The sequence below is a fragment of the Silene latifolia genome, chromosome 5 (assembly GCF_048544455.1).
Source record: "Silene latifolia isolate original U9 population chromosome 5, ASM4854445v1, whole genome shotgun sequence".
Classification (NCBI taxonomy): domain Eukaryota; kingdom Viridiplantae; phylum Streptophyta; class Magnoliopsida; order Caryophyllales; family Caryophyllaceae; genus Silene; species Silene latifolia.
Window position 1 is genome coordinate 41,981,560 of NC_133530.1, and position 14,615 is coordinate 41,996,174.

The 14,615-nt window shown below is 40.7% G+C and overlaps 2 protein-coding genes and 1 long non-coding RNA gene across 5 annotated transcripts; 1 reads left to right on the forward strand and 2 right to left on the reverse strand.

Moving 5' to 3' along the window:
* Positions 1-1,123: 1,123 nt before the first annotated feature.
* Positions 1,124-1,741, reverse strand: LOC141656084 (uncharacterized). Its single transcript, XR_012548330.1, has 2 exons — positions 1,487-1,741; positions 1,124-1,331 (listed from the first exon to the last, which is right to left on the reverse strand). It is a non-coding gene; the product is annotated as an uncharacterized LOC141656084 (long non-coding RNA).
* A 643-nt stretch (positions 1,742-2,384) lies between these two features.
* Positions 2,385-6,446, reverse strand: LOC141655277 (uncharacterized). Its single transcript, XM_074462364.1, has 3 exons — positions 6,156-6,446; positions 4,309-5,991; positions 2,385-4,046 (listed from the first exon to the last, which is right to left on the reverse strand). Exons 1-3 carry the CDS (start codon positions 6,444-6,446, stop codon positions 2,385-2,387), a joined length of 3,636 nt encoding a protein of 1,211 aa, XP_074318465.1.
* Positions 6,447-7,670: 1,224 nt separating this feature from the next.
* Positions 7,671-14,612, forward strand: LOC141657331 (uncharacterized). Of its 3 annotated transcripts, none has more exons than XM_074464513.1 (16): positions 7,671-7,880; positions 8,659-8,763; positions 8,903-9,007; positions 9,089-9,157; positions 9,306-9,395; positions 9,493-9,576; positions 10,045-10,209; positions 10,459-10,646; positions 10,849-10,921; positions 11,920-11,973; positions 12,078-12,335; positions 12,819-13,025; positions 13,110-13,213; positions 13,587-13,731; positions 13,809-13,943; positions 14,038-14,612. In XM_074464513.1, the coding sequence occupies exons 2-16, from the start codon at positions 8,677-8,679 to the stop codon at positions 14,212-14,214; spliced, it is 1,941 nt and encodes a 646-aa protein (XP_074320614.1). In that variant the 5' UTR covers positions 7,671-7,880; positions 8,659-8,676; the 3' UTR covers positions 14,215-14,612. The 3 variants fall into 3 exon arrangements, with proteins under 3 accessions (XP_074320614.1, XP_074320615.1, XP_074320616.1); XM_074464514.1 differs by having other exon boundaries at positions 7,688-7,880; positions 8,656-8,763; XM_074464515.1 differs by lacking the exon at positions 7,671-7,880 and adding an exon at positions 8,234-8,302.
* Positions 14,613-14,615: the final 3 nt, after the last annotated feature.

The window sequence follows — 14,615 nt, forward strand, 5'->3', positions numbered from 1 at the left end:
CCGATTATTTCTATTTCCGACCATTTATAGCGGACGGTATTTGACCAGTTTTTTTGTAGTAAAGTCTTTTTCCATTTAATTGACTTTCAACACGTTTTTTGTATGCTTTCATTTTATAAAGATCTATGTAACAAAGAATAAATTTCGTATTATAGTGGGACTCTTATTATCTCATATTTTCATTCATATAAAAGAGGAATCTATATATGTCATTGTGTTTTGATAGGTTTCATTGAATTAGGATATAGAATTTTAGTACTTCATGTCTTTATGTAAAAATATCAGTGCAAGAGAAAAAGAAAAGTTGTCTACCAACAACCAAATTATATTATATTTACGAATCATAATAAAATAAGATTTCACGATTAACTAAACATTTCAATATTTTTTTTAGTATTTTAAAAAAATTGAAAACTTCCTTATGTTCACTTTTTATGTAGTCGTATCTTAAAACAGTTTGTCAGGTTCTTGTCAAGTAAAGTAGGGTCTATTTATTTTCTGTGATATATTCATCGAACCAAGACTCGGTTTCTTATAAACTCCTCGGGTACCTTTTGTTATAATGAGAAGCATAGAAAAATTCTAACATTAGATGCTACGTATATAATGCGAATCTGCACTACCTAAGAACATAAAAATTTCTTTCTTGTATCTGTAACTGCGTGTTCTCTATTCTCTTAAAATTATCACAAATTCTCATTATAGACGGACACTATCCGTCTATACGTATAGACGGATACCACTTTTCCTCATAAAATATCCATTTCCATCAGTGGGAAGCACATGGAGGGTCTTACCCCACCTTGTCCCCTACCCATTTTATTAGAGTGCTTTCCTGCGTCTGTTCGCCCCACCCGTCTATACCAAGACCTATTGTAAAATTATACTCCGTACAACGTAATGCTTATCTACAGTTCCATTCAATCAAGTTCTACTGCAATTCCATGTGAAAGCTTCAAGACCAGCAGGACACTCCTCAAATCAACAGTAATCGTCAAGGTTGCTGACACACTAATCTGAGTTGAAAATCCTACACACTAATCAATCGTCTGATTGAGGAAGGTTTCAAGTGTTGGTATGAATAAATATCAAATTCAAGTGCATTTAAACGGGATATCGGAAGTTAATAAACCATATGTTATATCTTGTTAATATTCATAGATCTAAAACAGATGATAAGAATTACGCATGTCATATCTCTTTTGTAATCATTGATTCATTGGTAGAATTTGTAATGCATTAGAAGTCCTATTATATACCATCTAAAAAACCAACAACAATATTTTCACATCATATTGTAATCACCTTGAATAAAAATTGTCCAGAAGTTCCTGCATACAAAAATAAACAAAAACAAAAACAATATTTATATTTACAAACCATATTATAACGTTAATTTACATGGAAAACAAATCCTTGAAAGTATAAATATGAAATACAGAGTTGACAATAATATAATACAAAAACAAAAGTTTGATGGTCTTACATCGTAAAATAGTTTTGTCTCTCTCTAATACCCGTATTGGAGCCTTTGTTTATAAGAGTAAATACGAAAGAGTTAGGTACCTGCAATCAAAATAATAAAGTAGAGATATTTAATAAACTAAATCGTACAATTATTAAAAACATGGCTATTGAACATGTGAATTAAAAAAAAATCACGGCATATGAAAAAGGAAGGAGGAAAGAATTTTTTTGGGTTATCTTATAAAGAGGATGAATACATATATAAATACATTACTAAATGATGTTAAATTCTACTCTGTAGTAATTAGGTTAGAGTTTGCTACATACACAAATTTTGTATCTTATCAACTATATATTTTAATGTTTTTTCTTTTTAAATTTCTATCTTATCAAGTTCATACTTTAATTTTTTTTTCCAATGTTATGAAAAAGTTGGAGTCTCTAGAATTGCCTGAAAAAAGCCTCTTTTATATATATACATTGATTATTAAAATTTATTTTTACACTCAATTTAATTTTTTTTTTTTGAGGAAAACACCCCGAAGGGTATTACTATATTAAAGATAAATCATACGCCGCCGCAGAGTTCGCAACAGGAGGTAACACAATCGACCATACCGTTTTACCAACTACCCTAGGAAAAATATGAGCTAATGCATGAGCTACCGAGTTGTTAATACGACCCGTATGCGACCAAATTACAGAATTAAAACTATTGGAAAGCAATAAAATATCTTCAATGAGTAATAAAAACAAACTCCTCCCATTACGATGTGCTTGCAGCGCCTCAATCACCTGAATGCAGTCACTCTCCACCACGACATCTCGATGACCACGTAGCTGTGCTTCCAGCAAACCATCATAGACTGCAGCCGCTTCAGCAAAACGAGGATCCCACTCCGCGTTCCGTGCTACCGTCATGCCCCATAACACCCCCCTCTATCATCTCGACAAACCACTCCCGAGCTAACCCCTTCTCCTTCCTTAATTCCCGCATCCACATTAATCTTGACAAAACCATTCATTGCTGCCTTCCACCCGTCATTCCCTCTCTCTTCCGTCCTCCCTTTCCTATTCCTCTGACAGCCTTGTCTCCCCTCCCCCCCGGTTTCCAACTCCGACAGAATGTCCCTGACACGGCTCACAATTCCATCCGGTTCTATCATAGCCCCGTCAAAAGCAACCTTGTTCCTACGTTCCCATATTGCCCAACATCCTACCATATACTTCTCCATATCCCGCGCATCTCCAGCTCGCCAAATTCCCTCCACCCAGTCACGAACCGCATCCACCCCCTCAACCATTTTCCCCTCCTCGGCCCCCTCCAAATTGAGAGAGCTCCACACCCATTTTGCTACATTGCAATCTCTAAATAAATGTAAGGATGATTCGGAAGAAGAAGTACAGAAATAACAAGAAGAAGACTCACCTCTTACTCGAGCTGCAATGTTGTCCAAGGTTGCCAAAGCTCCGCTACACAGCTGCCAGAAGAAAAGCTTGATGTGAGGCCAAACACGAGTTTTCCAAAGCCGATTCCATAACCATCTTTCCTTCTCCCAGTTCGACGGACCCCCCGTGTCATCTAAATCCCCCACCAGGCAAGCATATGCCGATTTGACAGTATACTCCCCATCTCTGTGAAGACTCCAGTACCAGTCATCATTCGGTAGGTTCGGGCTAGTTCGAATGTTTAGGATACGGGTCGCTCCAAAAGGCAAGAACATACGCTCCACCAGCTCCTTATTCCATCCCCTCCCTTGCGGCTTTAGAAGGTCAGCCACGGTCATAACCTCGTTCCCTGGACCACACGGCGAAATCACCATACCCCTCTCATTCCCTTCAACCCACGCCTGCCCCCACACCCTAGTACTTCGACCATCACCTATCCTCCGTCTCAAGCCTCGCTCCAACACCGCACGGGCACCAAGGATGCTTCTCCACGTGTAGCTCGGTCTATATCCCACCTCCGCAGACATGAAATCACTCGTTCTGAAGTAACGAGCCTTCATGACCCGAGCCCATAAACACTCAGGTGCCGTCACAAGGCGCCAAGCCTGTTTACCGAGAAGTGCATTATTAAAAAGCTCAAAATCTCGGAAGCCAATCCCACCATCGCTCTTGGGTCGACATAAACGCTTCCACGAAACCCAGGATATACCTCTCTTGACCTCCTCATGTCCCCACCAAAACCGCGCCACCATCGATTTGAGAACATTATAAAAGTTCGCCGGGATTTTGAAAACACTCATCACATAGGTAGGAAGTGAATTGGCCACAGCCTTTATAAGAACCTCCCTACCAGCCCTAGACAATAATTTCCCCCGCCAACCTTGTAACCTCTTACTCAGCTTATCCCGTAGAATGTCCATGAGAACTTTTTTAGAGTGCCCCACAACCGTCGGTAAGCCCAAGTATCTCTCCTGGACATCCACCTCCCTCACCCCAAATCTCGCAGCTACACGCTCCCGCACACCCCTCCGGACCCCCTTGCTAAACGAAACTGTGGTTTTGTCCAAGCTTACTAATTGACCTGAAGCTGCTTCATACCGTCGCAAAATATTATTCACCACATCTGCTTCCTGCTCGTTTGCTCTCACAAAAAAGATGCTGTCATCCGCTAAAAATAAATGAGAGATGGCTGGCGCATTGTTCGAAACACGTAACCCATTAAGAGCCCCCCCGTTCCACAGCTCTTCGAATAAGGTTGGATAGCGCCTCAGCACAAAGTATAAATAAATACGGAGATAAAGGGTCTCCCTGGCGAAAGCCTCTTTGGGGTCGAAAACAGTCCGTCGGGGCACCATTAATAAGGATTGAAAATGAAACAGACGAAACACAAACCATAACACGCGAGACCCAACCCCTATCAAAACCCATCACCTCTAGGACTCGCTTCAGAAAAACCCACTCCACCCTATCATATGCTTTAGCCATATCCAACTTAATAGCCATACCACCCTCCGTGTTGCTCGAGCACTTCATGTGATGAAACATTTCGAAAGCAATAAGTACATTATCAGTAATCAAACGGCCCGGAGTAAAGGCACTCTGGTTTTCAGACACAATCTCTCCGAGGAACAACTTCAGCCTATTTGCAAGGACCTTAGAAACCAGTTTATACACCACATTACAAAGGCTTATCGGTCTGAAATCTCTGATTTTATCCGGCGCTTTCTTCTTCGGTATCAACACAATATTAGTTTTATTAAACTCATTCGGGTCCAGCTCCCCTCGTAAAATGCCCAAGACCGTCACTATAACCTCCGGCCCTATAATATGCCAAAAATATTGGAAGAAAAGAGCATTCATACCGTCTGGCCCAGGCGCTTTAAGCGGATGCATCTGGTTCAAGGCCTCCACAATTTCCTCTTCTCGGTACTCGAGCCGTAAGTGCTCGTTCATTCTGTTCAAGACTCTCCCCTCCAAACCCATAAGCACATCATCGAAGTCCCGTGGCTGTGACGAAGCAAAGAGGTCCTGAAAATAGTTTGAAGCGACCCCCGCAATCGCCTCCTGACCCATCCTCTCAACCCCATTATCATCAATTAGCATACCAATGTAGTTCTTTCTTTTTCGCTCTCCCGCTCTAGTATGGAAAAACTTGGTATTACGGTCACCATCCTGAAGCCACAAAGCCCTAGAACGTTGCCTCCAATATTGCTCTTCTTGTCGTCGGAGATTAGCAATTTCAGAAACCAGTTTCTTCCGTTTTCTAACGTTTTCCTCGGTCCTACTCCCATCAGTTAGCCGCTCCAGCTGTTTACATTTTCGCTCCACCATGTATCCAATCTTTCGAATACTCGATTTCTTCCATGCCTGTAACTCCCTAGCACACTCATCAAGCGCCATTCCCAATTCGCCACGCCCCTTACTAACCCCTCGTCTGATCGCCTCCTCGCACCCCTCCTCACCAATCCACATTTGTTCAAATTTAAAGCCACGTTTCATTTCCATCTTCGTGACCCGCCTATCCAGGAGCAGCTTGATCGGCGCGTGATCCGACCATTCCCGAGTTAAATGGATGAGTTTAGCAAACGGGAACATGTCCAACCACGAGCTAGTGCACATAGCTCTATCAATCATACTCTGTCTGTTAGCTTCTCCAGCTTGCCCATTATCCCAAGTGAACTGGTACCCCTCCCACCCAATGTCTGTCAGGCCACAATAATCTACAGCTGTTCGGAAATTGTTCATTTGCCACTGCGGTCTACTTCTCCCTTTCATCTCAGTCGAAAAAAGGACCTCATTAAAGTCTCCCATACAAAGCCACGGCAAATCTGATTGCCCACTAAGGAGTCGTAGTAACTCCCAAGATAAATGCCTATCCGAGACCACCGGCCACCCGTAGAAACCCGTAACACGCCATTCCCTTCCTCCCTCTTTCACCATCAGGTCGATGTGATGAACCGATGCCGTCATAAGAGTACAATCAAGCTCCTTCTTCCACATAAAAGCTAGACCGCCAGCTCTCCCCATGCAATCAACCTCAACACCGAAATATCCCTCCAGCTTCTCTCGCACTTTCTGCATTTCACGACCACACAATTTGGTTTCACATAAAAAGAGCATGGCCGGGGCTTCCTTACGCACCAAAGCACGTAAATTATTTACAGTGTCGGGGTTGCCCAATCCCCGACAATTGAGACTTAGGAGATTCATTGGGCCCAGCGGGGTTGAGCGTCCTCAACCTCCGCCTCAGATATTAAGACGTCCCCGTCTGTCGTATGTTTAAGTTTCTTGCTGCCCTCCTTCCCATCATCATTGCCACGGCTCCTTTTTCCAACCTCACAGCTCGACCCATCACGACTCCTCTCAATCACCTCCCTTGCCAGCCTCGTCCATGTCAGTGGACCCTTTGCCACCGTCAACACCCCAGGAGCCAAGCCCGGTGCCACAACTTGCTCCCCCAGCTCATTCACCACATCCCCACCCCTCTCCTCACAGCCTATCACCCCCCTTTCCTCTGTCCTAACCGTCATCAGGCCCCTTTCCTCCTCCCTGTCTCACTGCCCTTTCCTCCCGCTAGCACCCTCATAGACATTCCCATCCTTTTCCCCTTCCCTCTCCACCTGCTCAACTCCTATTCCCCCCATGGCTACCTCTGTTCGCGTATCCGTTCCCGTGCCCAGAGGTGACACTGATTTCTTCGTTTTCAAGTCAAGAGCAATCGCTTGTAACTTATCAATCATCTTCGCAATATCTACATCATCAGCTCGACCTTTCTTCGTGTCAAAGATCGTGTTCAGGTCACGTCGAGCACGCCCTAGACCCTCAGTTGGTGTTTTAATAACTTTCATGGGAGATGCCCTAAGCCATTCTCCAAAGCACAATTCCCCGTCTTCGTATGGCCCGTCATCGCAGACCTTCTCCCCATGTCCTATCTTTCCGCACCCGTAGCAGTACAGTGGTAACCGTTCATACTTAACATCGAACTTGACAACTCGCCCTCCTTTCATTTTAATTGACACCGTCGTTTTAAGGGGCATCCTAACATCATGCAATACACGAATTCGAATAGCTCGATCAAGGTCACTGTTTGGCCCTACATCCATCGCAATATATGACCCCAACGATTCCCCAATTATGCGAACATTCGTCTCCAACGAGCGCCCAGTGATAGGTAAATCATAAATTCTAGTCCATATTGGGAATAAGAACAGGGGAACGTCAGTGAGTTTACCTTCGCAATTTGGTTCGTTGAAGCACCATAGAAATTTGTCGAAATGCCACGGTTGCCCCTCCAAAACCCTAGCTTTATCACGTTCAGACCCGAATCGAAACACAAAAAGTTTCTCCTTCACATCAATAACATTCCCAATCATTGGCTTCGTAGGGTTCCACAACCGAATCATTGAATCGATCGCAGCCTTCGCATTAACAGATTTGTTCGCCCAGATTTTGCCCACGAGCATCAGTTTATTCTTATCAACCCCGTCATCGACCCCTTCTTCCCATTCAAAAACCCTATCGTCCCCCTCTCCGTCCTCCTCAACCGGCCTCTTCCCATCTCGGATTATACCTCGCATCGAACTTTCTCTCTGGCCCTGCATAGAAAAACAAACAACAAACAAAGACAACAAAGTAACCACAATCTCGTGATTAGAATCACGAGATTAGCCTCGAGCAAGAAGGAGAAAAGCTAAGAAGGGATAGACGAAACCCTAGGAAACTCTAGGAGAAATTTTTTTTTTTAAAGAATCAAGTTCTGTTTACACTCAATTTAATTGATAAGTTCTCTATAAAAATACTATCTAAAAAACCGCGCTTTCATGCGGAATCTGCACTAGTTAAATTGTGAATTGGAGTTGTGCTTGTGCCCGACGTATACATTGGGCTTTAGAACGTTGAAATCAAGGATTGTGAATTGAAGTAGGACTAAACAAAATCCTACCTAATTCAACCCTTAATTACAGGTAATTCGCTCATCATTCTCCCTTTAATTTATCGTAATTTACCCAGACAATTGTTCAGTTCGAAGCTGATAATCCCTTGTAGTTGAAATACTCGTAGAATTGATTAACTGTCTGTTGTACTTAATTGTTCATGTAAAACCTTAACTGCTGATATTAACTTGTGTTTCTTAACTATGTACAGTAGAAATTAGGATGAAATTCATTTTATAGTTTTAACAAAAATCATGGTTTGGTGCTCGTAATTTTGTTAAGATTTTAATTGAGTTAGGGTTTACCTATACTGTTCTAATCGTGTACAAGCAATCCCTTACCTCTATTGGCGAGCTCGTTTTTCGCCTTTCTGTGCTGTTAGCACGGGGTAAGACCGCCTGCGTCCGTCCTCCCTTTGCCCCGCAACTTGCTGGAGCTCTTGAGGCATTGGAGTAATGTTGGTGAAGCGCATTGTGCTGCTTGATGACCAAATGTTTTTGCATTTTTTCTTTTGACTCTGATTCTTCAGTTGATACAAAATTGGAATTCGAAATTATTTGTTTTCCTAAAGGATGGATTTGGATTTCAAAAACTAGATTTACAAATTTGATGTTTTCCCAATCAAAGAACTTATATTTTCAATTTCCAATCTCAAATCCATGATTTAAAATGAAACTTTAGTATACAAAGCTTCCTTATCTGAATTGAACTTCCATATGAAATTATTTTACAACGTCTCAATGACGGAGTAGTGGAGTACTAAGTTTCAATGTAACTAAGTTTCTTCTATGCAATCTGGTGATAGCAGGAAACACAAGCCGAAACCATGGACGGAGGAAAGAAAAGAAACATTCCTCCCATTTCTCTGCAACAATTCATATCCACCATGGCTCCCTTAATCGACATTGAGAAGGTCCTCTCATTTCCTTTGTTTTTTTTACCCTTTTCAATCGCGATTGAGAAAGTCCCCCTTTTTTTTTCTCATGGTTTTTAATCGATACTGAGAAAGTCCTTCGCTTATGTGGTTTTTACTTTTTTTTGGGTGGTTTCAGGAAGCTGAGATATCTTCTTCTATCTCTTCTGGATCTTCCAGGAGCATAGATACTGCTCAAAGAAGGGGTTCCACCATTCTTAACTTGAAGTGTGTTGATATGCAAGTAATTTTCGATATATCAATTATCATCAATCAGTGTCAGGGGTTACACTTTGTATTGCATGTTTTGATTATTTTTGTACAGTCAGGGCTGATGGGAAAGAATCTTCTGGAATTCCAATCCACCAAAGGAGATGTTCTCCCTCCTCACAAAGTTAGTTTTTTTTATTATATCAAAAAAAGATAATTTCTCCTAATGAAATGTGTTTGTCTATTAAGAATTTTCGCATTTCTAGCATGTGCATCTTATGTCGCTATAGCATTACACTGAAGATATTTTCTTCTTTTATCTTGTGGTGCAGTTTGGACCTCATGACGTGGTAGTTCTGAAACTGAGCAAGGCTGATGTTGGGTCTCCTTCCCTGGGCCAAGGTGTGGTTTATCGTCTCAAGGTAACACGTTTGATATTCAATTGTAGATTTGTAGCATTATATGCCCAAGAACCACCTTATTTGTAATGGACTTGAACTTGCTCATGATCATCATCAGGATTCTTCTATCACCGTGGCATTTGATGACATCCCAGAGGAGGGTCTAAATAACTCTCTGCGACTTGAAAAAGTAGCGAATGAGGTAGGCCTCTCAAATTTTGCAGTTATTGTAGGCATGGGACTGGGAGCAAGTAGCCTCTATTTCTGCATTTGTTGTAGGCATGGTCTGGAATTTGAAATTTTGTTCGTTGACTTAGGTAATTTAAACATCATTCTATTAGTGTGGCTTAGTGGTATTTTTAGAATTGCTATAATATACGGGTGAAGAGTTTGAGCTTAACAGCCAACCGCTAATATTTGAATAAGTACCCATAGTATTAAATCTCTTGTTTATGGTATTGGCTTTCGCAGCTTAATTCTCGCTAAATGCAGCCATTCAGCCAATGTTTCCTTAAGTCGCGGTGAAATGTAGTAGCGGTGATCTCCAGAACCTTTACAAAACGTCGAGCAGGCCCATAGAAAAATTAGGCTAGTTAAATAGAAGAGTTTACCTCATAGCGTTCATTGTATCGTCCAAGTTATGGTGTGGCGTAATCCATCATTTTGCTAGGTCACATACCGTAGAATGAAAGAGACGCTGACGCAGATGAGTAAAGGTGTGCTGAAAGGTCCTGCTGCCGACCTAGTTCCTGTACTTTTTGGAGAGAGGGAGCCCTCAAGGTCGAAGAAAGATGTTACTTTCTCTCCGTTTAATATAAATTTGGATCACTCCCAGGTAATTCATGCTTCTTTTTTTCTCAGATTAAAGTACAGCGGTCTAGCCAGGAAAAAACTTCTGGGGTACTTTTTGATCATATTGATAACTTTAGTGCATGTGTAACCCAGTATAAATTGTTTATTTATTATTTATTTCTGTAAAAGTCCCTGCACATTTATGCATCTGCCCTTACCTAAATTTCCGTTTTTTTAAGCAACGCATTTTTGACTGAGCTGTGCCTATGTCTTTTTTATGTATTGAATGTAGAAAGCTGCCATTTCTAAGGCACTGTCATCCAACAACGTTTTTTTGCTGCATGGACCTCCTGGAACTGGAAAGACCACGACTGTTGTAGAAATCATCTTACAGGAAGTAAAGCGTGGGTCAAAAATACTTGCTTGTGCCGCATCAAACATTGCTGTTGATAATATTGTCGAGCGCCTTGTTAGTCACAGGTAAACTTCAATTGAGCACAAACTTTCCTAAGCATAATTGATGCTCGGAAGACTGAAATGAAGGGAAGGTTATGCTAAGTAGCTGAGACATGGTGGTTGGCTGGATGAAATGAATGGATTACTTGATGTCTATATCATCCATTTGAAATCTGCATTTCGCAAAATTATTTTACTCAAACTTGTTTCCATTCCTTCTCTTTAGAGTGAAGCTTGTAAGAGTTGGCCATCCTGCACGTTTACTGCCTCAAGTTTTAGAAAGTGCCCTGGATTCACAGGTACTTTATAAATAAGAATGTCTCAAGCTTCATAAGCCTTTTTTTTGTCTTGTTTTGATTATTATATACAATTATTAATATGCAGCTTCTTGTAGATGCTTCCTTAAATATAATAACCGAGTCGTATCAAGGTCTTATTGATGGCAAACTGTATCAAGACCTCATTTGTTGCTTTGTCATAAGAACTGTGCATGTTTGATTTACTCAAGCAGGCAAGCATGACAAGATAGAATAATAATGTACAATTTTTCTGATGTTCATGATGAATAATTAAAGTGAGGCTAATTTGTTCTCCTTCTATCCCACTTAATTTCGCAAATTAATTGTCCCCTTTCTAACTTTAGTATTGAGAGCCTCCAATATTGCCTTGGTTAATTGACAACTACTCCCTCCATCACAACTAACTCATCAAATAATTGCTTGAAGTCAAGTGGTAAAAAATGGCTATTTTACCTTTCCTTAAAACATCCCAAAATAAAAAGTTGGACAATGAAAATGGGATGGAGGGAGTGTGAAATTCCAAGAACAGTGTCAGTGTCAGTGTCAGTGTCATATACATTCTCTAACAAATATATAGTGCGTATTTTTCATGGTCATGCATTCTGTGTGTTCAGGGCTTTTCTTCATGTCTCAGAATTCTGAATTAGTGAATATGTGTGTGTGTGTGTGTGTGTGTGTATAAAACTCATCGAGCTTAGTGATCTTGTGGAAGTTTGACTTGCACTTGCATCACTTCCTCCGAAATTCTATTGGACCATCCTCACCTAAAACTAAACTAAATTAATGATAAAGTGTTTTTCTTTCTTGAAAATAAGATTACAATTTGCCTATCTACAGTTATTTGGCAATTCACTTCAGACTCGTGGTTGATGTTTATTGCACTCCAAGTTTCTTTTGCAACATTCACTTTTAAGTATACTTGATGCATTTTATGCAACCTCGTATCCTTCTAAATACTAGAGCATACTGATGATCAAAGTTTCATCCAATATAATTAGGTTCTAAGGGGTGACAACAATGCTCTGGCCAATGACATTCGTAAGGAAATAAAGGTAAAATGTTGATTATTTACTGTACTTTCTACTTGATTTCAAAGATCTTAACTTGTGAGGAATTGTTATATCCTTTCTATTTAAAAATCAGATGTGAAATTTAGGCACTAACTGGGAAGCTGCTGAAGGCTAAAGATAAAAGTACCAAGAGGGAGATCACGAAGGAGCTTCGTATTCTTTCTAAGGAAGAGCGTAAGCGACAACAGCTAGCTGTGGCTGATGTAACCAAAAATGCAGAAGTGATATTGACAACCTTAACTGGAGCGCTGACTAGAAAGTTGGACCATATTACTTTTGACCTTGTAATTATTGATGAAGCTGCACAGGCACTTGAAATTGCATGCTGGATAGCTCTTCTGAAGGTAAGTTTGCATGGTGGTAGTCATGCAGTAAGGATTTTGTATACTCTTCGTCTCTTGCTGCTGGTACAAAAATGCACTGCCTATATTGTGAAGTGTTTCTAGTTGAATAAACTAATATTTTATGGCCTTAGAATATGATGGGATAGAGCAAAATGACTTACTAATTTGTCTGAATTTAGTATCTGAGCAGTTGGTTCACACAAATCTCGATGTTATTTTCATTATGAGTAATCTAAAATTAATCTCTGGCAACACAAGCATAAGTCTGCTTACATATGACCTCCCCTTGCCGGTGCGATAGGCGGAAGCATTTGAGTCACTGACTGCTATTGCTCTTAGGTTTTGAGTACTATTGCATTTGAGACACTGAGCATTTGAAACACTGAGCACTACAAATGCAGAAGTGCCATCATACATCTGACTCCCTACTTTGTGACAGGCTGGAGCCTTTTAGGTTTTTATAGTGATGTTGTATTATTTCAGGGATCGAGATGTATTCTTGCGGGAGATCATCTTCAGCTTCCCCCGACAATCCAGAGTGTTGAAGCTGAAAAAAAAGGCTTAGGAAGAACTTTGTTTGAGCGTCTTGCAGACTTGTATGGGGGTGACATCATGTCCATGCTTACTGTTCAGTACCGCATGCATGAACTTATCATGGATTGGTCGTCCAAAGAGCTTTACAACAGTAAGGTGGCAATTCGTAACCTTTAATCCTGAAGCAATGCTATAGGAAAAATTGGTCGATGTCTTTTATTGAGGTGATGTTTATTTCAGATCGAAGCACATTCGAGTGTTGCTGCCCATATGCTTTATCATCTGGAGGGTGTGAAGGAGACACCTGCAACTGAAGCAACGATTCTGCTCATTGACACCGCAGGGTACATGTTGAATGTGTGCTCTTTTATTGTGTTGCTACTCTTCATTGCGCAAGTTGTGACATCATGTCATGTTACTCTAATTTGGTGTTTACATTATAGAAGTTCAGAAGATTTATACGTAAATATGCATATTTAATTTTAAGCCAGCGGTGATATTGTCTCTGCATATGAACCATCTTCTAGATCTCAGAATTTATGAAAATATTAAGCACCCTTAATAACTCAGCTAGATTTAACTAGTCTGCATGCATATTACCTTTATACTTGTCGAGGAATGTGTTCGACAACTTTGTCTATGTTCCTGAAACTCCTATAAACCTTTTTATAACTTTCTTGCTGTGTTAAAGTTTTTGCATTATGCTATACTTTTCAGCTGTGACATGGAAGAAAAAAAGGATGAAGAAGAAAGCACTCTGAATGAGGGCGAAGCTGAGGTGGCTATTGCTCATGCGAGAAGACTGATAGAAAGTGGAGTCCGGGCGTGTGATATTGGAATTATCACCCCGTACAGTGCACAGGTATGATACGATACCTGTAGCTACCTACCCTCAATAAATAATCGGTTCCCCTTAAAATAATGTTGCTCTTTCCATAGGTTGTTGCGCTGAAGATGTTGAGGAGCCATGTTGACAAGCTAAAGGATATGGAGATATCAACAGTTGACGGCTTTCAAGGTCGGGAAAAGGAGGCTATTATAATATCAATGGTTAGGTCAAACGCAAAGAAAGAGGTATATATGATTCTTGTAAAAGGCCGAGTCGCTTTACTTCAGTACTCTGTATTCGGTAATTAATTTGATAAATGTTTCCCCTGTACTTGTCCAGGTGGGCTTTCTGAGTGATCACAGAAGAATGAATGTGGCAGTTACTCGAGCAAGGAGACAATGCTGCCTGGTTTGTGACACGGAAACTGTGAGTAGTGACCAATTCTTGAAGCGGCTAGTTGAATATTTTGAAGAGCATGGTGAATATCTGAGTGCTTCCGAGTATGGGACTCAATGAAAATGAATTCTACTTAGGCTTATGGTAATTTCAAGATCATTAAAAGTGTGGAGTTAAGAAAGTTACGGAAGCTACTTACAAAGTAAGAAGCCGCCTAATCATAAGACAATGAAACGTGGTCTCGTTGTGGCTAGCTATTACGGAGAGTATACTGCGGAGTATGTTTTTCTTATAGTCCATGGTGATAATATCTTGAGAAATCTCCATCTCCGGACTCCTGCTTCTGCTTGATTCAACCGAGGTCGCTTCGTCATCCTGCTACTACTAGTCTTATTCAGATTTGCTATTTGCTATTGCTATTGCTATTGCTATTGCTATTAGCTGCCTAAATTCTGGATATGTGCTTGAAGAATAAAAATATTATATGAATTTTTATTTATAATATTTGGGTTTAAGGCTCT

Bases quoted from the DNA above. Each gene is read 5' to 3' on its own strand.
- LOC141657331 (XM_074464513.1), top strand. From the start codon at position 8,677: ATGGACGGAGGAAAGAAAAGAAACATTCCTCCCATTTCTCTGCAACAA. The intron at 13,026-13,109 runs GTGGCAATTCGT...TGTTTATTTCAG, and splicing joins AAGAGCTTTACAACAGTAAG to ATCGAAGCACATTCGAGTGT. The intron at 13,944-14,037 runs GTATATATGATT...GTACTTGTCCAG, and splicing joins GGTCAAACGCAAAGAAAGAG to GTGGGCTTTCTGAGTGATCA.
- LOC141655277 (XM_074462364.1), bottom strand. From the start codon at position 6,446: ATGACGGTTAGGACAGAGGAAAGGGGGGTGATAGGCTGTGAGGAGAGG. The intron at 5,992-6,155 runs GTTGAGGACGCT...CGTGAAATGCAG, and splicing joins TCTTAATATCTGAGGCGGAG to AAAGTGCGAGAGAAGCTGGA. The intron at 4,047-4,308 runs GTTTGTGTTTCG...GCAAACGAGCAG, and splicing joins GTTGGGTCTCGCGTGTTATG to GAAGCAGATGTGGTGAATAA.